Source organism: Montipora foliosa, chromosome 9, assembly GCF_036669935.1.
Source record: "Montipora foliosa isolate CH-2021 chromosome 9, ASM3666993v2, whole genome shotgun sequence".
Taxonomy (NCBI): domain Eukaryota; kingdom Metazoa; phylum Cnidaria; class Anthozoa; order Scleractinia; family Acroporidae; genus Montipora; species Montipora foliosa.
The window spans coordinates 2558679-2583678 of record NC_090877.1 but is presented as its reverse complement, the minus strand read 5'-3'; the positions used below and the strand labels follow the sequence as shown (position 1 = coordinate 2583678).

The 25000-nt window shown below is 38.6% G+C and overlaps 3 protein-coding genes across 6 annotated transcripts in view; all 3 read left to right on the top strand.

Annotated features, from left to right (window-relative positions):
• The window catches only part of LOC137969535 (polyunsaturated fatty acid 5-lipoxygenase-like), a 41352-nt gene extending 33032 nt beyond the window's left edge, over positions 1–8320 (top strand). For both annotated transcript variants that reach the window (XM_068815837.1, XM_068815838.1), the window contains 9 exons: positions 445–468; positions 712–809; positions 1222–1423; positions 3054–3160; positions 4024–4278; positions 6092–6198; positions 6843–6945; positions 7085–7303; positions 7554–8320. In XM_068815837.1, coding sequence (XP_068671938.1) covers positions 445–468; positions 712–809; positions 1222–1423; positions 3054–3160; positions 4024–4278; positions 6092–6198; positions 6843–6945; positions 7085–7303; positions 7554–7787 — 1349 coding nt within the window. In that variant the 3' untranslated portion in view covers positions 7788–8320. The remainder of the gene's footprint in view (positions 1–444; positions 469–711; positions 810–1221; positions 1424–3053; positions 3161–4023; positions 4279–6091; positions 6199–6842; positions 6946–7084; positions 7304–7553) is intronic.
• A 2126-nt stretch (positions 8321–10446) lies between these two features.
• The window catches only part of LOC137969530 (polyunsaturated fatty acid 5-lipoxygenase-like), a 58698-nt gene continuing 44144 nt past the window's right edge, over positions 10447–25000 (top strand). For 2 of the 3 annotated variants that reach the window (XM_068815829.1, XM_068815827.1), the window contains exon 1: positions 19468–19626. The gene's annotated coding sequence lies outside the window, so the exon portion shown is untranslated. Of the gene's footprint in view, positions 10838–19467; positions 19627–25000 lie in introns of those variants that run through there. The other variant, XM_068815828.1, reaches the window with a different exon arrangement.
• The window catches only part of LOC137970572 (uncharacterized), a 3948-nt gene continuing 1016 nt past the window's right edge, over positions 22069–25000 (top strand). Inside the window, exons 1-3 of the mRNA XM_068817096.1 lie at positions 22069–22458; positions 22829–22854; positions 23373–25000. The exon at positions 23373–25000 is cut by the window's right edge and continues 1016 nt beyond it. Of these exons, the coding sequence (XP_068673197.1) occupies positions 22069–22458; positions 22829–22854; positions 23373–25000 (2044 nt within the window). The remainder of the gene's footprint in view (positions 22459–22828; positions 22855–23372) is intronic.

Sequence of the window (25000 nt, the reverse complement as noted above, 5' to 3'; positions counted from 1 at the left end):
AGAGCTTTAATTCCTCCTCAAATTGGAAACCACCTAAACCTAGCAAATCCTAGGAACACACTGGTTTACTACACATTCAACTTTAAAGCATTATTAACACACGTACTACCTCTTAAAATCGCAAAATAGAAAGACCACGAGCTCTTAAACAACCTCAAGTCGGAGCCCTTTTTCTTTCGCCTTTAAAAACTAAACGGAGTTCTATACGACAAGGAGGGTCGCAATATGAATATGATACATATTGCACCGGTATCGCATATGAATGAAAATTAAATTTCATAAGAAAAACGTCGCACTTAGACTCGCTTTGAAAAAGAAGCAGACGTCAACTCGGAATTGACCTTTTCAGGTTTCATGTTCAAACCGTTTAAACGATCTGTTTACAAAGGTATTTGGTGTTTGTTTGAAATTTTTCCTCACATAATTAAATTTTGTTGTCCTTAGAGATCATCGAGGAGAAGATAGAAGGTAAAACTTTTGTGACTCTTGCATTTTACATGTAATTAATGGTACCCGTTGCGTCTTGACCTTGCGTTAGTGTCTGTAACTCCCCGAAGATAAAAGTGTGCATACATGTTGGATACTAAATGAATAACTTGAAACACAGTAAAATTTAAATGTCAGGGCAGTTTTTCTATCCATAATTCCGAAGCAAACTTGATTTGCGTCGATGATGACAATGGTGATGATTGTTTTTTGCGGGACCAATAGGATTGGACTGGAACGAACTCAATGCGACATTGAACCCCACATTTGACTGGGAAACCGCTGTACAAACAGCTCTGAGAACTGATGATTCTTTGGAAGACGTAAGTTGCCTGAGGGGTAGAGATTTCTTGCCTATTATTTGGAAGGCGTAATGCAAGTTGTGTTTTTTTAAGCGAAAATTTAACGTGGGCTGTACTGTCGTTTTTAAAGATACCCGTTCTTTTAATGGATAAAAATGTTCAAGTGCCAGATATCATTTTTGGACAAGAGAAAATGCAAAATCAGCTTCTGAAATATTCGAAGTTTCCGGTTCCTTTTCCATAGCTTGGAAAATGCATATATATTTTTTTGGACGATTTAGTGTGTGGTATCGTAGGATAATTTTACGAGTCTCGCTGTAGCTTGGCGAGCCCGTAGAGTGAGTCACAGCTGTGATATCTCTTCCGCCAACAATTCTGTTCTCTTTTAAGAGGAGATGTACTTGTGACCTTTTTTTGGCATCTTTAATTTCAGGCCATAAAAAAAGGTTTCATCTTTGCTCTTCGCTACGAGTTGTGTGATGACATGCCCAGATCCCCGGATCTCACAGATCGTGATCCCCGTAGGACCATGAGGGACTCTCTATCTCCTATTGCTCTATTTGCATCTGCAAAAATAAAGGGGACAGATCGCAACGAACTAGTTCCTGTGGCAATTCAAATGGACTATAAACCAGGTCATGATGAAGTTAAATGCAAATGAATAGAGTAAATACCTCTGGATGGGGCATAGTATGTAAATCTTTCCAAGACAATAAATAAGAAAATAAGTAAGTAAGGAAATAAATAAATAAACAAATAAATAAGTAAATAAACGAATAAATCATCTTCTTAAATCTTTAGAGATTGACACTTGAAACCTATCGGAGCAAAGCCATCAGGAACCACAAAATCCGATCATTCCACATAATTATGAAGTCCAAGAATCGAACTCACGAGGCGGCAGGCCTCTAGTACGCAATTCAGCCAATAAGGCTTAACTTCAGTCATTATTCTCTACACGAAACTTTCCATAGCCAGTGGAATTAGGTACAACTCAACTACCAACATATTAACTACATATTCCCCTTTTTTTTTTTTGCTCACCCTTATGCCTTTCGTCAGTTGTTTCTCTGTTTTATTACATACTCAACAAAATATCGCGTTTCTGATTGGTCAATGATTAAGGTATAAGTCGCTTATAGAGTGCAAAAGAGATTAAAGAGTGCAATACGGACAAAGCGATGGAGTGATTTTGTTGAATATATAATAAACAAAAAAATCACATGAACTTACCTTAAAAACATCACTCGTGCCCATAAATCGCGTTCATACGATTTCTCATACTTATTACACACGTACATGTGAGTTGCAATCATTGTCCCATATAGAGTGTTTTCACGTGACGTCCGGCCGCCATGTTAGTGAACCCAACTAATCCTCCTAAAATTGAGCTCTATTATCATGCAAATGTTTTCTTTTGTTTCGGTTTTCTGATCACGTGAGGGAAAACCCTGTATACTACCGAAGCGTTTACATAATAGCCCATTTCCGTGTTCATGTCTGCCTCCTCTTCAAAGCGAGTCTAAGTGCAAAGTTTTTCTTATGAAATTAGCTTTCATTTATATGTGAAGTAGAGGTAATTACCATCACAACAATTTTGCACTTAGACTCGCTTTGAAGAGGAGGAATGCATGAACTGGGAAATGGCCTACTAATTCGACTTTTATTTCTCTGCTAGCAGAGGTCTCTTTTCTTTTGCGTTTGCTGGAGCTGACGCGTACGGGAAAGAGACTTCTGCCATGGGTCGAACTTCATTGTGTTGAGCATGCACGGCGCTTACTTAGCGACCGAATCTTCACGTGATACTTCATGTTGTGTGGGCTCACTTAACAACAGGGAAAATACTGTAAAGGAATGCGCGGGACAAAGTGGGCGCAGGTCACAGTCAGCAAACATATAATGGGGCATGCGCAGTTGGGAGAGTGCAGTCCAAGGTTGTGGACGACGGTTGAATCGAAGCGAGTTTCGACCCATGGCAAAGGTCCTTTTTCCCGAAATCGTAAACCCAGCGAACGCATAAGAAAAGAGACGTCTGCTGGCAGGGAGGACTTTTATGTATATTACCGGCTATTGAACTGGTGGATTAGACCCACTGTTTTGCTAATTGTACCTCACAAGTAATTTGTCGTTGGTTTCTTTGCAAGTGTTCCTCCCTTGTATACAATCATAATCATTTCAGTAAATGAATACTAATCCTTTTATCAACCATTCTGTCGCTGTTTGACACCGTTATTTCGTAAACATTGTTTCAAAATGCTTTTGTAGATTCAGCAGTGTTCACTCCAAGCGATGGGGACAACTGGATGCTTGCAAAGCTGAACGTGCAGGTTACTGATCTCGGATATTCTCAAATTGTGGAACATCTCGCAAAGGTATAAACTAAACAATGTTTTACCGAGGTGAAGGCTACAGCGATGTTTCTCGTGACGTCATCCACTGTTATTTTAAAATATGCCAACCAGAACCTAATTGGCTGTTGAAACAACGACTTCTTTTGTTCCGTGGTTATTATCCAAAGAAAAGTGACGTCAATCTTTGCTATTAGAGTTGAATATCAACCATCTTTTTTACCAAAAATAAAGTGAATCATTGTTTAATTAACTTCACAACCCTGTTTAACGGAAGAACAAAAATATGCTCAATGGAAACGATTACGTAGCATTTTAGTACCTTCCTCTTCGGCTGCTGTTTCGCTAATAACCAGAGATTAAACCATCCGGAACAAGTGAAAAGCATCACTTTTTGGTCATCTTAGCGTATACTACCATTTATTATCCAACTCTGAAAGATATCAACACTGCCAATTAAAAACGTGCTAAACGAGTGAAAATTACTATTTCAAGATATTTACATTTGTACAGTTGAAGAACCAATCCGGCAATTTTTTCACTACACGTCACGAAAATACTGTCACACTCAGTTGACGCATAAACTCGTTGTTACAGTATAGGTTGGACAATAAATCGTTTGTTAGCTGAGGTGCAGGTATGGGTCCTTAAAGTACAGCTTAACTTGATCAAAAAAATACCACACGCCAAAAAATCTCAATCAAAATGCAATACAAGACTGAGATAAACAGGTCGTTTGCAACCAATCTCTGGGGACGCAGATAACAATGCTACAATGTACAATTGCTGGTGGACGAACAAAAACAGCTAATGAGAAATCACCCCCTCCCTACTCCCCCAAGCCACACACGGACGAACTCGTTTTTTACTTTTGAATATCTCCCAAGGTACATTATCTCATGGAGCCTTTCTGCGTCAGCCTGAAACGTACTCTGGCAGCTCTGCATCCACTGAATCAAATGCTGAAGTATCACTGCAGAGAGATTGTAATCCCGAACGCCTTTGGCACCCCAGCACTGGTGGGTGAGCAAGGGTTTATGGACTTACTATTTGCAATTGGAAATGAAGGCGCTTTAAGGTTACTTCGGGATGGACACCAATATGCTACATGGGAAGCAACAGATTTCAGAGCACAGATAAAGGCAAGAAAAGTGGTTTCCCTATAAAGTAAAATGTGGCCATTGCTTAGATATTTGTATACATATTTGCCATGCTCCTCGTCGGCATTTTTTCCAAATCCAGCACGTGCTCTCGTCAAGCTGAATATCTGACGTTTCATTTAACTGTACTTTTGTGGTATAAGCAGGAGCTTGGGGCAAGCTCACATTGCATCAAACTGATCGGGGTCGAGAAGTATACCCGGAAAAGTAAGTAAGTAAGTATAGTATATCCGTCTTTCGAAAATTTCTTTCCAGGTAGGAAGGTCACGTGACATGTAGTTCTGGTAACCGCAGTCCTGATTCCATTGAAAGGCCGAAACAAGGCAAACAGCATCACATAATCCTAAGAGACTTTCCAATACTAGAAAAAAATGAAACAACAGAATAGATGTAAACATTCTTGCTTGGGAGCTGGGATGACGCTGTGTTGAAAGCATTTTACTCCCAACAATGTGGCCCGGGTTTGACTTCCAAACTTGGCGTTGCATGTGGTTTGAGTTTGTTGGTTCTGTACTCTGCTCCGAGAGGTTTTTTTCCGGGTACTCCGATTTCTCCCTCTCAAAAAATTAACCATCGATTTGATATGATTTGCTTTGATTTGACTTCTGTACATTGTCCCCAATTAGTGCCCTAATGCTAAAGACAGTTGACACTTATTTTTATTATTACGTACAATTAAATTACGTTTTGCTGGTCAACCGGACAAATTTCATTCCTTGGAGCGGGTAACAGCTAGCAATCAAGGTTCACAAGGTTCTGGACATCTCTCAAATCTCAAGAACTCTTCGCAGTATCCTTTCAGCTCCTAGTAATGCGGTCTTCTGCACGTGCCCTGATCTTACGCTTATACCAATATTCTGAAGTGACTTATTCAGCCCCTTAGGGATTGCTCCCAAAGCTCATACGACAACCGGTATCACCTCCACTATAGGCATAGCCCACATCGTTGTCATTTCGCGCTTGAGGTCTTCGGATATTTTTCAATTTTTTTCACTTTCCTTTGAGTTAATTCGGCGGTTAGCTGGTACGGCAACACCGATTATTATGCAGACTCCACCCACCTTCCTCACAACAATAATATCCGGCCTTCTAGCCTCTATTATATGGTCTCACTGTATGTTGAAATCCCAGAACACTTTGATATTGTCCGTCTGCAAAACACTCTGGGGCTGGTACCGGTTCTCGTACCATTTCTCTCCTCTGTCCAACCCATTCACACCACACAATTCCCAATGAATCATTCTGGCGACATCATCGTGTTTCTTCTTATACTCTTTTTGCTCAAGTTTTCTGCACTCGCTAATGACATGGGTAACAATTTCACCTCTCTCGTGACACATTATACACAGTGGAGATTACATACGCTTGTCCACATGAAACTTCACATAATTCGTTCCCAAAGCTTGTTCTTGTGTCGCACAGATGAGAACTTAAGTGCTGGTCAGCTTTTTTTTTATCCAATTCCACGGTACTGCTACATCAATAAGTTTGCAGGTTTTGTTCTTATGGTAGTTGATCACAGTATCTGTCATGTCAATGCGAATTCTCTATCAGTGTGTATCAGCACATCCCAGAGTATTGTAGTTTCATCATTTCCAGTGACAAATGCTGGTTTGTGTTTATACCACTTATCCGACACCTGAATATTGTAGTGTTGACATGTCTTCCAATGTTTGTATGTTGGTGTCTTGTGTCTTTGAATACAGTCAGTTTTTGCAAGTTCCTGGAACCTGTCACATCTGCTCCCAAATAATTCATGCTGTACATAACTCAGTTCTCCTTATATGTTATACAGAAACGTGGACTTGCAGACAAGAAACTCGTTCCGTACTTCCCATACCGTGACGACATTGAAGAAATCTTACAAGTTATCGAGAAGGTGGCCGAAAGTTACGTTTGCCTGTAAGTTTCAACACAGACTTGATTTTAGTTGACGGAAATAGCCCGAAAAGCGAAATTTAAATGAAGTGAGCTAAACGACACTGAAGATATGGATCTTCCTTTTCTAAACGCGACTTATTTACGTATAGCCAAAAGTCAATGAAATGTTGGCTACAGCTCTCGAGCAAATTCGAAAGAGAGAAATAAGCTATCCTGGGGATTGCATTGGCCGGCTCAGTTTTTGTAAACACGCAGCACTATAATGGGGAGATGTTGCATTTATGTTGCTTAGCCTGATTTTCACCTTGATTGCGGCCTGCTTGGAGGTAAATCTACGGTAATCAGTGACATCAGTTTGGACTCAGTTTGAGCATACGTGGCATGGAGAAGGTAAAGTCGAGCAAAGCTTGGTATCCAAAGAAATGTTTCCTTATCTGTTTTTGTTCTCTAGAGTGGACTGTCCAAAACGTTGTGGAAACACTTGTGTGGACACAAAATGTTGATGTGTTTTCAAGAAACAGAAAGCAGAGGTTTTGCAAAGACAGGACCTACGATTACGAATCGAAGTCATGATCCTGGCGTGTTTTTCTTTTTTCATGGCCTTTGATAGCAGAAATCGATTTAGTGTTTTAATATTTAAAAAAAAAACTTATTTCTCTTCTAAGGTATTATGACAACGACAAAGACGTTCAGGAGGACAGCGAGCTCCAAGCTTACGCAAACGAATTGTCTATTAACGGAACTGGACCGAACGGAGGCATAGGAAGGGTATCAGTGATTAGTTGGCTAGTTGGCTCATGTGCTAATTTATTTATCAAAGGGAAAGCTAATATCCTATTGTTGGTCTGTGGATCTGATCCTTTTCTTTCCTTTCCAAGAAAAACTGACTGCCCTTTATTTTCAACAGATTCAAGGATTTCCTGCCAAAATTGATTCTAAGAAAGACCTCGTGGATATTGTGGCCCGCATCATCTCGCAGGTGACCATCCAACACGCTGCAGTGAACTATGAACTGGCAGACTATGCTGTGTATGCGCCTAACCTACCAACCAAACTATACGATGATACCAGGGTGAAAGACGGAGAATTTTCGGTTTACCGACTTCCTAACAGACTGACGTCTGCTGTAAGTTATGTTTGCATTTTTTAAAAGGAGGAGTAGACTATATAGGCTACCTACCCCTGCACACCACCCCTGCACACCAAGGTAAATTAACGGAGCAAGCCAACGTTGTGACCTTGTGACAGATAAGAGCTATTCCACCATGGGTGGTCTAGCGAGTCAATGACAACCAATCAAGTGATTTATCTCAATTTACTTTAATCTGGAGTTTCTCATTGCAAACTATGTAAAATAACATTTTTGACATTTACAGATCGAGGCTCGATTTACCAACGGTTTGGCATCATTCCGTTTCGATTCGTTGTTTGACTACGGCAACGAACTACAAGACATCAAAGCTGTCAACATTATAAATCGTCACTACGAGGACCTTATGCTGAGAGTCCAACCACATTTGCAGCAAACAAATCAGGAGCGGAAAAAGATTGGTGACTTGACTTATCCGTATTTAATTCCAAGATGGATTCCCAATGGAGTTCAGACCTAGACCATCTTAAAGGGAACTTGAACGACTTTGTAGAGACAGTAGCACCTGTCACAGACAGCCTGTTATTTGGTGTAAACGTTGTAGCATCCTTTACTGTTAAGTCTAAGTCATTGTTTCGGTTGTTTAGTCTTTGTTTTGAGTTTGAGCAGCAAGTCAACCACATTGTACCTTACGAAAACTACACTATCACAATCAACGAGATCGTTTGATACCAAGCGGCTAGGAATGTGGGTGTGAGTAATTGTCGGAATTCAACACATGAAGTACAACTTTGAGATGCTCTTTGCAAAAAGGTAAAAAAAATAAAATAAAAAAAAAAAGAGGGAAGAACGAAAAGGATCTCATATCCTCTAAATAGTTTATTTCGTATTGTTCAAATTGAAAGGGTTAGGTTAGGTTAAATGAAAAATAATCGTTTACATTGACGTGGCAGTCTTCGCTTCTAAGTTCCCGTTATGGTCAGTCGTTTCTAATTAAGTACAGGGGAGACGTAATAGTAAGCTAAGGGTTTACAATAAAGGCAATTGATGAATGCTTGCTGTGTGTTTTACTTTGAAACCCGAATATAAATCAACGACGAGATAATACCGTGAGATGATACTGCATTAGATTCTCGGCAAAGGGCGAAAGAACATTGAAAATAAGAATATTCGGAAAGAGTCACAAACTATTGCAAGATACGCTTAAGGTTAGCTATCGTGTGGAAGTCTATTGGGCTTATTCTTAGGTATGGTGATGTAGCCTGGAATGTCGTCAGTTTTTGGTCAGAAATCGCGTGGGATGCTCTACCCATTGACCTTTTCCACAAATGGCGTTCAAAGCCTAGTTTTTCAGGCTTAGTTGAAACGCATCAAGTTCGTTATCAAAGACCAGTGATTTTCACAAATAAAATATCCTTTTGTTTCAATGCCATGCAGAGAGTATTTCTAGCGTCCCGGCAATGAGTAAATCAAAAAAGATGAATAAACCAAAATGATACGTGTGGGTTTGATTAACATAAACACAAACATAAACATAAACACAAACACAAAAGAATAATAGTTCGGCCACCGTTGATTTATGGGAAAAAACGAGGATCCGTAACTTACAGTACAGACCGAGAAAACGAGGTTGGTAAGATATTTATTATATCTCTGAGGTTAACCGGCGCGCAATAAGAAATGGGGGTCACATGCTCCTTAAAAGTTAGTTCTTGATCAATTGTAACCCCAAGCAGTTTCTGATGCACAACTTGCTCGATAGCTGTTCCATTTGCTTGCAACTTGAAACTACAGCCTGCTACACGTGACTTAAGACGCTTGCCAGTTACCAGAATAGATTTGGTTTTTCTGGCATTTAAGACCATGCGGTTCTGTGCAGATCATGCACAAAGTCTATCAATGTCCTCCTGAAGATTTGTTTCAACTGCCGTCGTCCCCAAAGTACAATGAGCACTAGAGGAAAAGGTAGTATCATCGGCGTAAATATCTACAGTAGAGTTTGAGATCACTAATGGGAGGTCATTGATGAAAGTCAGGAACAGCAGGGGGCCCAAAATACTTCCTTGAGGAACACCATGGGTGGTACCAAGTGGAGACGACGTGCACCCATTTATCTTAACATACTGCTGTCGATCAGCCAAATAGCTCCGAAACAATTGTAAGTTTCCGTCATCGACACCATACGCCTTCAGTTTAACAAGGAGAATTTCATGATTGATCAAGTCAAAAGCCTTACTATAGTCAATACACACAAGGCCAGTTACATTATTACAGTCAATATCAAAGAGAATCTGATCCAAGAGTCGAATAAGGGCAGTTTCAGTTGAATGACGCTTTCGGAACCCTGACTGTAATCCATATAAAAGGTCGTTTCTAGACAGATGCGTGTACAATGAATCATATATATGCCTCTCGTAGATCTTGGACAAAATGGGAAGGACCGAGATTGGACGATAGTTCTGTTTATCAGTCTTTGAGCCTTGGTTTTTAAAAATGGGTGTGACTTTCGCCATTTTCCACTTGGACGGAAAACTGCGAGTGGAGATCCAATAGTTAATAAGGCTCGCACCCGAGCTGGCCAGTGTTTTTGCGGCCTGATTAACAAATAATGAGTTAAACAGTTCGGCATTACGATTGTCTTCAGTGACGATTTCCCCGTCTTCATCAAGTTCTCGAACATAACAATCACTTTCTTGAGAAGCCCTTGAGAGATCTCTGATCAGTGACCATAGTTTCTTTGGACAATTACGATTTTTCACCACCTGAGACTTGAAAAATGCTTTCTTTGCATTTCTTATGAACCGGGTAACTCTATTTTTCTCTTCTCTAAAAGGCATCCAGTCCCCAGGATTTCTCGAATTTCGAGCCTTTCTGAGGAGACAATCTCTCTTCTTGATCTCATCATTAAGATCGCCTATAAACCATTTCGGCTGACAAATGCTCTTGATTCGTTTTGTTATAACTGGTGCGTGCTTGTCCAAGATGCCATTGAAAATGTCATACCAGGTGTCAATAATCTCGTCGGTTTCTTCAAAGACAAAGGCTGCGTCTGACGGGCCTCATTTAGATCTTTGATAAGTATTTTCTGGTTATCACACCATGCTTACAAAAAGTATCAACCTAAATCCTCTTAGCGCCCTATCAATACTTAAAGTAGACGGATTAAAATGAGAAAAACCCGACGTCCCAATTTTAAACGATTTCACCAACAATTCTTGGGTTTCACTCACGTGATCAACAGCCATGTTTTTCAACGAAAACAAAATAGGACGTTAGCATAATAATAGCTTTCAATTCCCGGAGGATTGGATCGGGACACCAACATGGCCGCCATTTCATTGTTTGGGAACACCAACATGGCGGCCGTGACGTCATGGACGTGATCACCAGCCATGTTTTTAAACGAAAACAAAAGAAGACGTTAGCATAAATAATAGCTTTCAATTCCCGGAGGATTGGATTGTTTGGGGACACCAAGTCCAAATCCAAATCCAAGAATATAGTCGAGGTATCTACGCGTAGTGATCACTCCAATCGAGTGCTTCATTGAAGCGTTATATCGGCCTTAAGGTACGTTTAGGATATTCTTTTTTTTTTTTTAGATTTAGCATGAAGAAGGATAATGAAGCGAGAACTAGATATTACCAGTGACTGCTGGACCTTTAGTAATCTCTCTTTCGCATAAAATGTTATTATTCAAAGATGACCAATTTTATAGGCAATACATGGGAGTTAAGCCACACCTTGATTCAAGTCAGGTATACCATGAATGATTCCATGGATCCCTTGTATTTCCTCGCTATACCTACAAGCCTTTAAGCCGAGTGTGACTACCATAGTAAATGTATAGCCAGTGGTATATCACACGAGTTGTGCTCCGTAATCATTATCTATCATGCTGTTGCATACCTGGAATGGAGTTCAGTACTTCTGTAATATTTTTTGCTGAAATAAATACCTTCTTTGACCGCACTATCACCAAGATTACCTTGTCCTAGGCATTACGATTGCAACCAGGAGAGAAAACTGCTAGGAGCTCGAGACTGAAAGATTATTGAGCGCGTAATGAAGGAGTCTAAATTTGAAACGCTTTCGTGACGGAACACTGCACTTGAAGGTCACTTTGTTTTCTCTTTGTCGATTTGCTACTTTAAGTATTGATAGTGCGCTAAGAGGATTTATGTTGATATTTATCATAAACATGGTTTGAGGTTCAGAAATTGCTGTGATTAATGTAATACGTACCAACTATTGTTTTGTCTTGTCGATCTAGAGGTCCGATCGTGTTGTTTCTTTGGGAAGGAGTCATCGCTCTGTTAAACAAACAAATGCTTACGAAGGATTTCTATCTGTACGTTACGTCTAGAGAATGCCGCCAGCCATGTTGGTGGACGAAAACAAAAGATCTCTCCGTATTTCCTTTTGTTCGTCCACCAGAAAATTTACATTCCATCATTGATATCTGTGTCTCTATATAGGGCAAGGTTTCAGAACTGTCACATGAAAGAGTGACAACCAAATTTTATTGTAAACACCGCCAAAGCCGCAACGTAGCGTGATATTCAGGTCGTTTACCACTTAGAAAAAATTTCCGGAAATTCCGGTTGGTTTGTAAATGGTACACGACTCTTTGGTTCGTTCCACTGGAAAATTTCCGGGAGCAGCGGGACGTCTGAAAAGGTAGTCCCGTTTTCCAGTTGGAAACTTTGCAATGGAAATGTGTTCCATTTACAAGTTTTGAAAGGTGTCACCATTTTCAGGCTATTCACGGCCATATGTTTAATTTTGGCAACTACATAAATGTACATTTTTTGTTATTTGTACACACTAATTCGAGACTTTACTTTTAAAAGAGAGAAAAAGATAATTAATATTTTTAAAATTCAATTTTTAAATGGCATCGCAAATTTGCTTACAATTATATATGGCGCATGAAAACTTGCAAAGAAAATGGAACAACCTCGGTTTTAAAAATAATCAATGCGAAAATATTATCTAAAATATGTAACGTGAATAAAAGTACAGTAGTTCTTATAAAATACAAACACAGTATTTGCTTTATACAAACAAGGTTTTTGCTTTGCTCTGACGCTTAGCAATTCGTTTAACTCACCATTCACGAACTCGCTCAACAGTCCATTGGGTTGAGCAGTAGGTAAGGTAAACTTCAGCATTCCTTAGCTCTTCCTTCCTTCGAAGAAAGGTTTTTAGCAGTTTTTCTGTCAGTCTTTGCTCTCGTGTTTTTGTTTTCTTGCTCATCTATGAAGTCATCTATTCTTCCTTCAAGGAGCAGAGCAAATCTCGGCAGTTGTTATTCTAATTTGTTTTCAAAAATCCGCGCACTCGTTGGCCTCCTCTGTGAAGTACTATCGATCGTGTTTCTGATTGGACGAACGAAGTATTTTCACAGTCGTTCGCTTTTCTGATTGGTTGTGTATTTCGACCGAATGTTACGCGGGCTCTTTTCCATGTGCAAATCTCAGTTTGTATAAAACGTGTTTTAAGTAGTTAAAGTGTTACATGTGCTATGATCAAATTTGTATCCCTTGAATTTTTAGGTTTATCAGATAGAATTCCAGGTAAGATTAAAAACACCGTTTACCGTTTGAAAATATCTGCATTGGTTCCGGAAATTTGAAAAAAGTGTAAGATATGCAAATGAGAGGAGTGATGACGTCATTCACTCAACTCAAGATAACCTCACGTATATAGAGCTGTCTCGGTCAATTTCCACAAACATGCAAATGTGGATGATTGGTTGGTTTGATTGGTAATACCAAGGGGACGCGTGATTGCTAAGTTGCCATTGGTCCCTTTTGTAATTATCAATTTGACGCGTCTGCATGAAAGTGAGATTCAAGTCCAAGGTAACCAGCTATTAATCTCATTAAAGGAGACCTTAAACGGGTAGGAAAGTGGTGTTCAGCAAACCAACTACTTATAAATCCAGCTAAGACGAAGTTTCTGTTAGTGGGATCCCGACAGATGATCCAGAGCCTCCCTGATGGCACTGAACTCTCTTTTTCTAGGCAAGCAGATTACGCCCGTTATACGTGGAAAAGACCTGGGGGTAATAGTTGACTCCCATTTGACTTACGACAACCACATAAATGTCACTGTGTCCTCATGTATTAGCAAACTCTGTCAAATAAACCGAGTGAAAGATTGTTTCGAGAAAGTCACATTACGGTTTATCATTTCTGCTTTAATTCTCAGCAAGCTCTATTATTGCTCGTTTCCTTCGAACATGTAGTCTTTAGGTGACGGAGGTTACTGTAAAACCATAGACAAATGTCTCGATGAATTGGCTAGCAAGTTCCTGTGCCACTCTGACTTTACTACAAACCGTGCGCCGCTCCGTGGGCAAACGCAGAGCCGGGGCCGGGGATGGGATCGTAGTCTCTTTTCTTTTCCAAATTTCTTGTTTCAACTTTTGTCGTTCAATTCTCCTGTACTGTTATTGTCGAATGACCGGCAGCTGTCCTTCATTTAAGGTGCAAAAATATCCAAAAAAAAAAAAAAATTAGCTATGAAAGCTCTTAACCCTTTGATTACTATCTGGCAAAATACGTCCAGCTTTATCCACGGTCCCATCTACCCCTTGTGACGTCATCACTTTTAACGGTCAGGAACAGCTTTGTCCTCTAACTTGTGCAGGGAGAAGAGATCTTTCAAACTATACCAGAATGAGCACAATTCAGTCAAGGAAACTGGACAAACGGCCAAAAAAACCACGTAAGACTGACCTGAAAATCTCCATGAAAAGCTTGCTCCATTACCCACCTACCTTTCTGAGCACCTAATTCTAAGATGATGAAAGGTTTCTCAGAAACATTCCCACCAAAATAAAGCCTACCAAATGCCCAGCAAGTTAAAAAAAAAATGAGGCAAAGAAAGCGAAAAGAGAGGGAAGGAGAGAAAGCGAAAAGTGAAAGTCGAAAGTGTTGTGCTACTTTTAAACCCAAAAACTTGTTTAAACCCAAATTTTGTTTTCTGTGCATGGCCGAACTTTGCAAGCGCTTATTTGCACCTGGCTGAAAAGGCCGCGGAGTGTACAACCTGGAAGCGGGTTTGTAGGGAGATTTAGCTCTTAAACAGCACGACAGTGACCAAAAAACCCCTCAACTAGCTTCAAAACGTGTTTTTCGCCCAAATCTCTAGTAGCCAAAGGGTTAAGGAACATCTTAGCTTTTTTTCAAAATCGGACTTTTTTGTGTTTTAAAATTTGCAAGCATTTAAGTTTGTTTTTCCTAAAATTCGTTTGTTTTCACAATTAAGAGAATTTCCGTAATTGGAGTTTATGGAATACATGCCAACTGCCAGAGACACTGAAGAGTCGCTGAGCTCCACACTTTAAATCGCATTGTAAAGTTTACTTCGTAAATCAAAGTGCCACTGTCGTTACTCGTGGATATGAAAGTTACCGCGATTGTTTGAAATTTGCAGGTTGAAGGTCCCTTTATGAACTAGTCAGTGTGATATAACAGCTGGATAATGGTTAGCCTTTCAGCAACCTCTTTTTGTAGCCGCGAGCCCGCCCCAATCCTCTCGCGCCTACAAAAGATAATGATGTAATAGCACAAGGGGCTTTCATATGCGATTAGATACTCAAAATAATGCATTTATGTGAGGTGACCCCCTTTGCTGGAATTCAACCCTGTAAAAGATTCTGCTATTTCTCCAATAGGAATAAGATTACTCTTCAACACATCCTTTATAAAGAGCTGTACCATGTGTCCAAAGTTCCTAGCACAGGTGACAGGGTCTTTTTTGAATAGGGCCCTATTTTTATTGTCAAGTCATACTGTTAATCTCGTCATCAGTTAGCTCTTTTTTCTCTACAAGTCTATTTTCAAAAGATGTGACCAACTTGTTTCTTCTGCAGAAAAACCATGTGGGATCATTCAACATGCTCACGCTGAACTTGCGAAGGAAAAGACATTTTTTCAGTATTAATTGACAATGTTATTAATGCAAGTGCGTACTTTCGCAATCTTTAATGTCTTTGTCAAGTTTGTTTAGTACGTATTTCGGTGTTTCTGACGGTGTACCAAAAGTAAACAAACATGTTTATTACAATGTGGAAACCCCTAGAGGCTAATGAGAAATCAATTTGTTTTCTTCCACCAACATGGTGGCGATAAAGTTCAGTTCAGTTCAGTTCAGTTTATTTAGCCACAATACATTACCAAGTTCAGTATAAAAAAGAAATTATTACATGACAAGGGAGCCCAGAAGAAACCATGGGGCTTCTAGGACCTGGGCCCCCTCGTTACATAAAAGAATACAAATCAGAAAGAGCTTACAAGGATTAATGGACTAAAGAGACTGCTTAATTAAATTACCATTACACATAACACGATATTTTCCTTATTTTACACTAGTAACAAGAACAAGAAGGGGAAGACATCAGAATCTGATATATAACGTGACAAGAGATACGTTTTAATCTTAGACTGAAAAGAATATAATGAATGAGCATTTCGAATGTCAGAGCATAACTTATTGAAAAAGACTGGGCCTTGGTAAATGATACAAAATTCCCTTATATTAGTACGGCAAAATGGGATATAGAATCAGTTAGAACCACGAGTATTATAGTTATGAACCTGATTCGTACGTAAAAAAAAAAATGCTAAAAGAGGGAGGAAGTAAGTTATTATTATTAGAATACATAAGTTTACCTACGTGCAAAGAATAAATATCTACAAACTTAAGGGCCCACAGACTTATTTTTCGCGCGTTGCTAAGGAAGTGAAATGTTACTTCCGGTGACTGACGTCATCACATCGTTAGCTTATCGGGAAACCCACTCACGAGCAAAAATCACCGCACGAACTGTTGTTTGCATCGAAGGTTTTTCCTCGCCCTTCCTCGAACTCGTTCTCAGATAAACTGCGCATGCGTCAACGAACTGACTTCCGGTTTGAGAAAAAGCTAAATTTCCGGAGGTCTTTAAATTGAATTATTATTTTTTTGATATAGTACGTTTCACCTCCAAATGTAGAATGTAGTTAAGCATTGATTTTTTCAAATCATCTTTTTTGAAAATTTTATGGGTATTTCAGTATCGTTTATCTCTCTAAAAAGAACATTTTTCAAAATAAAAAGAAAACCATGCTTGGCTGGATGCAAAAACGAAAACAAATTATGAAACCACTGATTAAATACCCAAATTGAGTAGCGGGTAGACAAATTTAGAGTTTTCTTTTAGTAGTCACATCACCATGGGCGTGGCATGATGACGTCATATTTAGGGTCATTGGTTTACAAAAGTTGGAAACTGACAAAAATAATGCCAAATTCTCTCAAATTAGTTAACTATTACAACCTTAGCAACTCACCCCAAAAAATACGTCAGTAGGCCTTTAATTATAATAAGGAACTTTAAATCTCTAAATAATGGATCAGTATGCGCATCAAAAGGCTTCTTATTAACAATTCTAACAATACGCTTTTGTAGCAAAATAAGACGATTAAGGTTAGTAGGGTATGTTGAACCCCAAAATATAATACAATATTTGTATTAATTTAATTTAATTTATTTATTTTGTTGAGGTTTAAGATTTAAAAGGTACTAAAGAAGATAGAAAACTAGGAAATCTTTCTATTTTTGGGAGTACTTCCTTTGTTTTGCAGGACCATATGTAATATCTGGCAACAAGGAAGTAAAAGTATTGCTTTATGTTAGATAGGGTGTTCGATCTCAGGCCAATTATTATATCGGGAGTGAAAATGTTGGATTTTAGTTTTATTTGGTTTTCGGGAAACCATTTTATAAAGCCCCGCCAAAAACAAGATGTCTCGCTACACGACCAAAATAAATGAAATAGAGACTCCTTTTCCGTTCTACAAAAGGTACAAATATCGTTTTCTCTAATGCCTATAATATTTAGAAAATCGTTAGTCGCTAAACGCCTTTGAAGTAGTTTAAACTGAAAAATAATTAATGTGGTAGATTTAGTGCTGCAGAAAGGGAGTTTGTAAGCCATCTCTCAGTCAATTGTTTTGGAGCACTGAAGGCTGGAGTCGACACACCATTTCTCTTGACTTTTCCTAGGGCGGCTCTGTTTAGCGCTGATCAGCTTTTCGTAAGCCAGTCTATTGGGTTTAGGAGCTTTTATGAAGTTTTCTACAAAAGTACTGAACTTTCTGGTTTTTTCATTTTTGTCTTCTATGGCATTCCTTAATAATCTTATGCACGATACCACCCAGTGATAAACAAGAAAATTTGTTTTGACGTCGAAGCGTTCCTTGAATTCAGTGAAAGACAGCAGGTTATCTATGTCTTTCATTAAATGCCTGACGTTTTGTATTCCTTTGGAAGACCATGATTTGTAGTAAAGAGGTTTATTTCCAATTCTCACAAGTGAATTTTGCCACAGAGGCAAAGAGAGAAAATGTTCGGTGGAAGTTATGTTATCGTCATAAATGATTTCTGACGAGATTTTTAGAATTTCTGTTGTAAAGGGGTCTGATACATGTATGAACTTTGCCAAATCATTTTTGTTGAGATTACCCTTAAAGATAACAGCCCCGCCAAAATCGTGTAATTCAGAATCAAAGAACAATTTCCATTTACCACTATTATCGTTGTCCAAATATTTGTTGACCCATGTTGATTTGAGCGCTTTATTAAAAGATTTAATGTCGATCATCCTTAAACCTCCATTTTTATAATCACTGATCATAACATCTCGGTTAATTTTGTCCCCCCTTCCACTCCAGAGAAAGGTGTAGAACATGTTCATGCATGTTGTTAATTACATCTAAAGCGGCATAGTTCGTTGGAAACGGTGATAGAATATAAACAAGCTGAGAAGCGATTAAACTTTTTAATACAACGATTTTCCCTAACAGGCTTACACGACGGTATTCCCAGCAGCTTAAGCAGTTTCTAACCTTTCCTAATTTTTCGTTGTAATTTGCTTTCATGCTAACCACAGGATCGCTCGCAATGCAGACACCTAAGGCCTTAAGCTTGTCTGTAACCAATTTTAAATCTTTTTCGGGACACAATTTATCCTGACGCCCAGCGCTAGCTCCAATCCAGAGGACTTCTGTTTTCTTGTTGTTAAGCCGCAGGCCAGATATCACAGCGAAAAGATCTAGGTCGAGTAAGGCAGATATAAAGGACTTTTTTGAACGGTCTAAAATCATGGTCGTGTCGTCAGCATATTGACTAATCTTGATTTCATTTCCACACACAGTAATCCCTTTTATATCTTTGTTTTTTCGTATTTTGTTGGCTAATATTTCTGCACAAAGGATGAAAATATAAGGGGAAAGAGGGCAACCTTGTCTGACTCCTCTTTCAGGAATGAAGTAATTGCTTGCCCATCCGTTATTAAGGACGCAGCTTTAATATTATGAGCAGCAGTGTGATTTATTAAGCCATCAATTAATCTTATGTTTTCACCAATAAATCTTCCTTTAAGAAAACCGGTTTGGTCACCATTTATTATTTTTGAAAGTACATTTTGGAGTCGATTTGCAAAGGCCTTAGCCACTATTTTATAGTCGGAGTTGAGTAGAGTAATTGGCCGCCAGTTTTTAACAAAGTAGGGTTTAAAACATGTTTAACATAAGCGATTTTAAAAGGAACCCATGCATGCCAGGAATAGATTAATAATTTAGCTGAGAAACCGTAGAAATGACTTTTTTCTTTTTTGTTTATAGCTTACTGAATACATGTATGTTATGCAATGTATTGTATTATTGTATTCCGGTGTAAGTAAATGTTGTTATTTAAGAAATAATTATTAAAAAAAAAAAAAATTATAATACAATATTGAAAATAAGGGTAAACTAACGAATAATACAACGTTTTCAAGGCAAGCTTAGTGAGACAAGGACTTGATCTACCAATAATATTAATAGATTTAGAGATTTTGCAAGCAATATGTGAGATATGTGGTTTCCATGAAAGGTTTTCATCCAAAATAACACCAAGAAAAGTAACTTCCTTAACGCGGGTCATCTTGTAACGTGAAGATGGAAAAAAATACTTTTCATTTAACAGAACGAAGTTTCCTTCCCAAGGAGACAATACAATAGAAAGTTCAGATCGGTCTTGATAATCCCGAATTGGGGTACACAAAACAGTAGATGGTACCTGTTGGATTAATCACAGCAATTTTTGATTCTCAAACCACGCTTATGATAAAGATCAACATGAATCCACTGAGTGCACTATCATGATACTTGAAGTAGAAATTAAAATGAGAAGTCAACCTGTCACTCCAAAAGTTGACATCGAAATTTTAAAAGATTTCACCAATAATATGCTCGAGGTATCTACTCGTATTGATCACTTCAACCGGATGCTTTATTGCGGCGTCATATCGGCCTTAATTAAGGTAGGTTTTGAATTTTTTTTTTAGATTTAGCATGAACAAGAATAATGAAGCGAGAACTAGACCTGTAAACAAAGTAATTGTTAGTAACTGCGTATGCTGAACCTTTACTAATCTCGCTTATGCATAAATTGCTATCAAGACATTCAAAAATAATAGGGTTTTATAGGGAATACATGTGAATTATGCCACACCTTGATGTGAGTGAGGTATATCATGAATGATTCCATGGATCCCTTGTATTTTCTCGGTATACATACGAGCCTTTAGGCTTACTGTGATAGTAAATGTATAACCCGTACCACTAGGTGTGTTCCGTAATTATTTTATACCATGTAGTTGCATGCCCGGAAGGTGCACTGGAGTTCCGTACTTCTAGGATATTTTTCGCTTAAATAAAAAGCCTTTTTTGACCGCACTATCGCAAAGATTACCCTTTTCTAGACAATAAGATTGCAACCAGGAGAGAAAATTGCGTAATGAACGTGTCTAAATTTGAACTTCGCTTTTTTGCGTGGACACTGCACTTAAAGGACACTTTATTTCCTCTTTGTCGATTTGAAGAACAGGGTAGGCGGGGCTTCGTTGTACAAACAAAAAAATAATAGTGTTCTACGGTGTTTGATTAACTTTTGAATCTTGGATAAATTTATACCAATTACCGAAGACATTTTCAAACAAGTAAAAAAAAAAAGAAAGAAAATTCATGGACATCCGAAATCATTTGTTCAAAAAACAATATTTGCAGGGCTTTTTTGTTAACAGCCTAGCTTAAAACTAAACCTGAGTTAATGCGAATGATACACTCAAAGAAATAATGATAAAATCAACAAATAAGTGGCACTTTCAGTCCGACTGTAATTTTAAAATTAATTGACAACTTACAAAATTTTTATCAAACTTTTTCCTTATTCCCTAGTTCCTTAGTCCAGCTGGTTAAATACCAGCTTGAACGAAAATAAAGATTTCATTTTCTGTAATGACATTTATATTTTCATGATTTTTAATTTAGTTTTTCGTTACCCAGCTGAACACCTAACTAAACAATTTTAATTTCGCTCAAGCGTTCATGACCATGCGAATTTTCCCTCTCGATGTAAGCGTCCAACCACAACAACAACAACAAAACGGTGAAAAAGGCTTCTTAAAAAAAACTTTCATATAAGATGAAATACAACGTCTTTCTAGTTTTTCCCAAATCTAGAATTCGAGCAAGATGATTGTGCGCCTAAAATTTAGAAAAAAGTCTGAGAATTTTCATTCTGCTTTTCGTTTGAAGTGGTATGAACACTACTCCTTCCAGCAAATTTTCCGGGATACACTCCTGAACTGGACGACACGTGTGGGTCGAGTTTGTCGGCTCTTTGCTCAACTCCTGGAGAGAAAATTTCTTACACAATCACTTTTGGGACAAATTTTCAGCTAAATGGTGTCGACGATTTTACCTTTCATCAAAGTTAAAATCATAGTGTCTTTTACCGTGAATGTCAGTATACACTGAGAACGGTATAAAATCCAAATACGTCAAAAAATTGAAAAACGCTGACATCCGTTTTGTACATTGAACTGTATTAAAATAGTCCAAGAATTGGAGCTGAAACGGACAAAAACTTTTTGAGTTGTAGCTCTGTAAAAGGTCAACTCTTTTGCAATAGCCGAGAAAACGTCCCGTAAAGTTTTATGGCCAAATCACGATTTTGCTGCAGCATTGTAAATGTGCTTTTTCGGGGCTTTTACAAGATTGGATGAACTTAAGTATTTTACAAATCGCTACTCAAAGCCACATCGTTTATATTTCTGCCAAAATAAATCCGGATATATATCGATATATCTCGAACCTATGAAGAAAATTTAATTTAAATAAACATAAACGTTTTAGAAGATTCCACCACAATTTGGGATCATCGTCACTTGTCTCTGTACTGCTTAATCCGTGAATTGCAAATATCCTCTCCTGGCTACTGATGGCTAGCTTAGCGGAGTTTATTTTGAAATACTTATACTACTATAATAGTCAGTGCGAAAGTATATTCTCCTGATGGCAGTGGACCCATGAAGTCAGTCGCAATGTCTTCCAAGGTCCTTGAGGCAGTACAGTTACGTGAAGGGTTCAGGATTGCTAATTTTCCACTCAAAATTAGTGAAAGCCATGACATGTTTTGCAAAATGCTCCAGTTTCCTTATTAATACCAGGCAACCATTTCTTAGTTCGTAACCGTTGTTTCGTGTTCACCATCACGGCATCACAAAACACTCTGGTTCTAGGAATGCTCCAAGACCAACTGTGCTAGCATCATTACTATTAGAGAGTGAGCGAGTGAGTGCGCCGAGCGGCAGCACCACCTAATACGCTCTTCATTTTAACCAATTTTTCATTATAGTTGTGCGGTATTTCGGGTAATGTTATTACTTTAAAATTTCACATGGTAGTGAAATCCGCTATTAATGGCTTTATGCTATACAAGAACGTTTTTAAAAGCTGTTTTAACGTCATCTCCAAATAGTCGCATCCGACCTGAGTTATGGCGCTCCTTGACTCAATTGGGAATAAGCAAACAAAGACCAACTCGCCGTGGCTGCCGTTCAGGAAGACAAAAAGTCAACAAAGCTTTTGAGAGAAACCCTCAAGCAGACAAACCGCTATGGATATCTCAAGTTCAATACGGTTCTCCAATTTCTCCTGAACTTCATGAAGGAAGAAGACTTTTGCATAATTCACCGAATTGCTCATTAAATATTCAAAATCACACCTTTTTGGAAGGAAACAGAAACAACGATAATGATGGATCTGAAGGTTATGGAAAATCAGCCGAAAATACCTACAACTCACCAAAAGTATTGTTATCTAATGTAAGGTCTCTTGTAGAAGGATCGATTTAGAAAACGTATTAAGAATAAAAAGTAACAACACTATCCGACGTTTCGGAGTCAGACATGACCCCGTTATCAAGGTTAAACTGTACTGGAAAAATGCGCAAATTAAATACAACGTGCGTTAGGTCAAAACAAAGATATGCATAAATGGAAATTAAACGATAGTTGACACTAAGATATTTACAATTTTTTGCTAGAATACAAAAGGCGAAGGTCAAACAAAAACTTTAGCTCGAATGGAATCTGACTGCTTATTTAGTGATGGTTGACGCTCACGTATCAAAAGCATCTCGTGAACGAGACAGTCAAATTTCGATTTGCATTTCTTTAGGATCGTAAAATGTGCTTTAAGTTCAGGTTTGTCCAGATCGTGTTTCGTCTTCATGTGTCGACCAACCGAAGATGATAGGGATTTGTGTTCCTCTATACGCTGATGTAAATGCCTTGTTGTATAACCAATGTAGTCCATATCGCATAGACCACATTTAAAATAATAAACAGCACATTGGTTATTTACAACATTTGGCTTGTTTTCGCGGTGATTGAGATGACTTTCAATCTTACGATTAATAAACACAGGAACAATCTCGATGGTGTTACCAATTCTTGATACGTGAGCGTCAACCATCACTAAATAAGCGGTCAGATTCCATTCGTGCTAAAGTTTTTGTTTGACCTTCGCCTTTTGTATTCTAGCAAAAAATTGTAAATATCTTAGTGTCAACTATCGTTTAATTTCCATTATGCATGTCTTTGTTTTGACCTAACGCACGTTGTATTTAAATTGCGAATTTTTCCAGTACAGTTTAACCTTGATAATGGGGTCATGTCTGACTCCGAAACGTCGGATAGTGTTGTTACTTTTTATTCTTAAGGTTTCTTGTACCTAAAATAGACGAGATCAGAGAGTTTGTTTTGCGCAATAACGTACATCCTGCCTTCATCACCGAAACTTGGCTACGCTCCTCGATATCTGATGGTGTTGTGTCTATCCCAGACTTTGTTGTCATCCGTAAAGATAGACATTTGGACAGCCACGGAGGAGTATGTGCTTACGTTAAGGAAGGCCAATGCAAATATAAAGTACTAGATGAGTTGCAATGTTGCGAAAGCCATGAGATCTTATGGCTCCACTTAAGACCTAATAGACTACCCCGAGGTTTTTCCTGTGTTATTGCTGCGGTTGGTTACCATCCACCAGTAGCAGATGAAGGGACAATTCCAGACCATTTGTTCCATTCGTTATTACAAGCAGAAACAAAGTATCCAAACTGTGGTTTCATCATTTCAGGAGATTTCAACCGACTAAATATCAAACAGGTAGCACATCATTTCAAATTGAAGCAGATTGTGGGAGTACCGACTAGAAATAACACCACCTTAGACCTTGTATTCACGAACATGCATGAATTTTACAACAAACCTGAAACACATCCACCCTTTGGTCTATCTGACCATAATTCTATACTTGTGTCACCTAAAATTAGAGATCCAGGTACCAACAAGGGAAAAGTTATCATTAAACGAGACACAAGGAAGAGTTCTAAAGTAGCCATGGGGAGGTTCCTTGGCTCTATTGACTGGCATGCCCTTTTCAGTACCTTACCCACCTGTGAAGACATGTGGAACATATTCTGCAAGACCATTCACACAGGCTTACACATTCTTATGCCGTTCAAAAGGACAAGAATTTGCAGTGCCGACGCCCCATGGATGACACAAAAGCTAAAGTCGTTGATACTTAAAAGACAAAAGGCCTTTAACAGTAGAGGTAGTGAGTCATCGTCCTTTAAGCACTACCGGAACCTTGTCAATAGGGTAAGAAAAGAATGCAGAGCAGAATATTATCAATCAAAAATTCAGAACCTCAAGGAAGAACAACCTAAGCAATGGTGGGCGGAGGTTAAACGTCTTAGTGGGATGAAAGTCCAAACCAGCGACCTAGTCAACCATATCGATATCGAAGACTTTTCCGAACTATCATCCAAAGACCAAGCAAACCTGATAAATACTGCCTTTTTGGAACCTCTTAACCAATACAAACTAGCAAGTCCACTATCTTACCGCAATCTGGAAGAGTTGTCTGAAATACCCATTGTGAGCGTGGAGCGTGTCCAAAAGGCACTGAATGGCCTAAGTATGCACAAAGCTTGTGGTCCCGATGAGATACCAAACTGGTTATTGAAGGATTTTTCTGATATTCTTGCTCAGCCAATTGCCTCCATCATCAACGCATCTTACAAAGAACAGCAACTCCCGAAGATGTGGAAGACAGCCGATGTGACCCCACTTCCAACAACCAGACTAGTGCAAGACCTCATCAAACAACTTAGACCAATATCACTCACACCCTGCCTGTCAAAGTTGGCCGAAGAATTTATAGTAACAGACTATATTAAACCGGCGATCATCGAAGTGATTGACCCCAACCAGTACGGAGTGATCCCAAGCTCTTCGACAACTATGACCCTGATCAGTATGTTGCATAATTGGATCTTAGGTA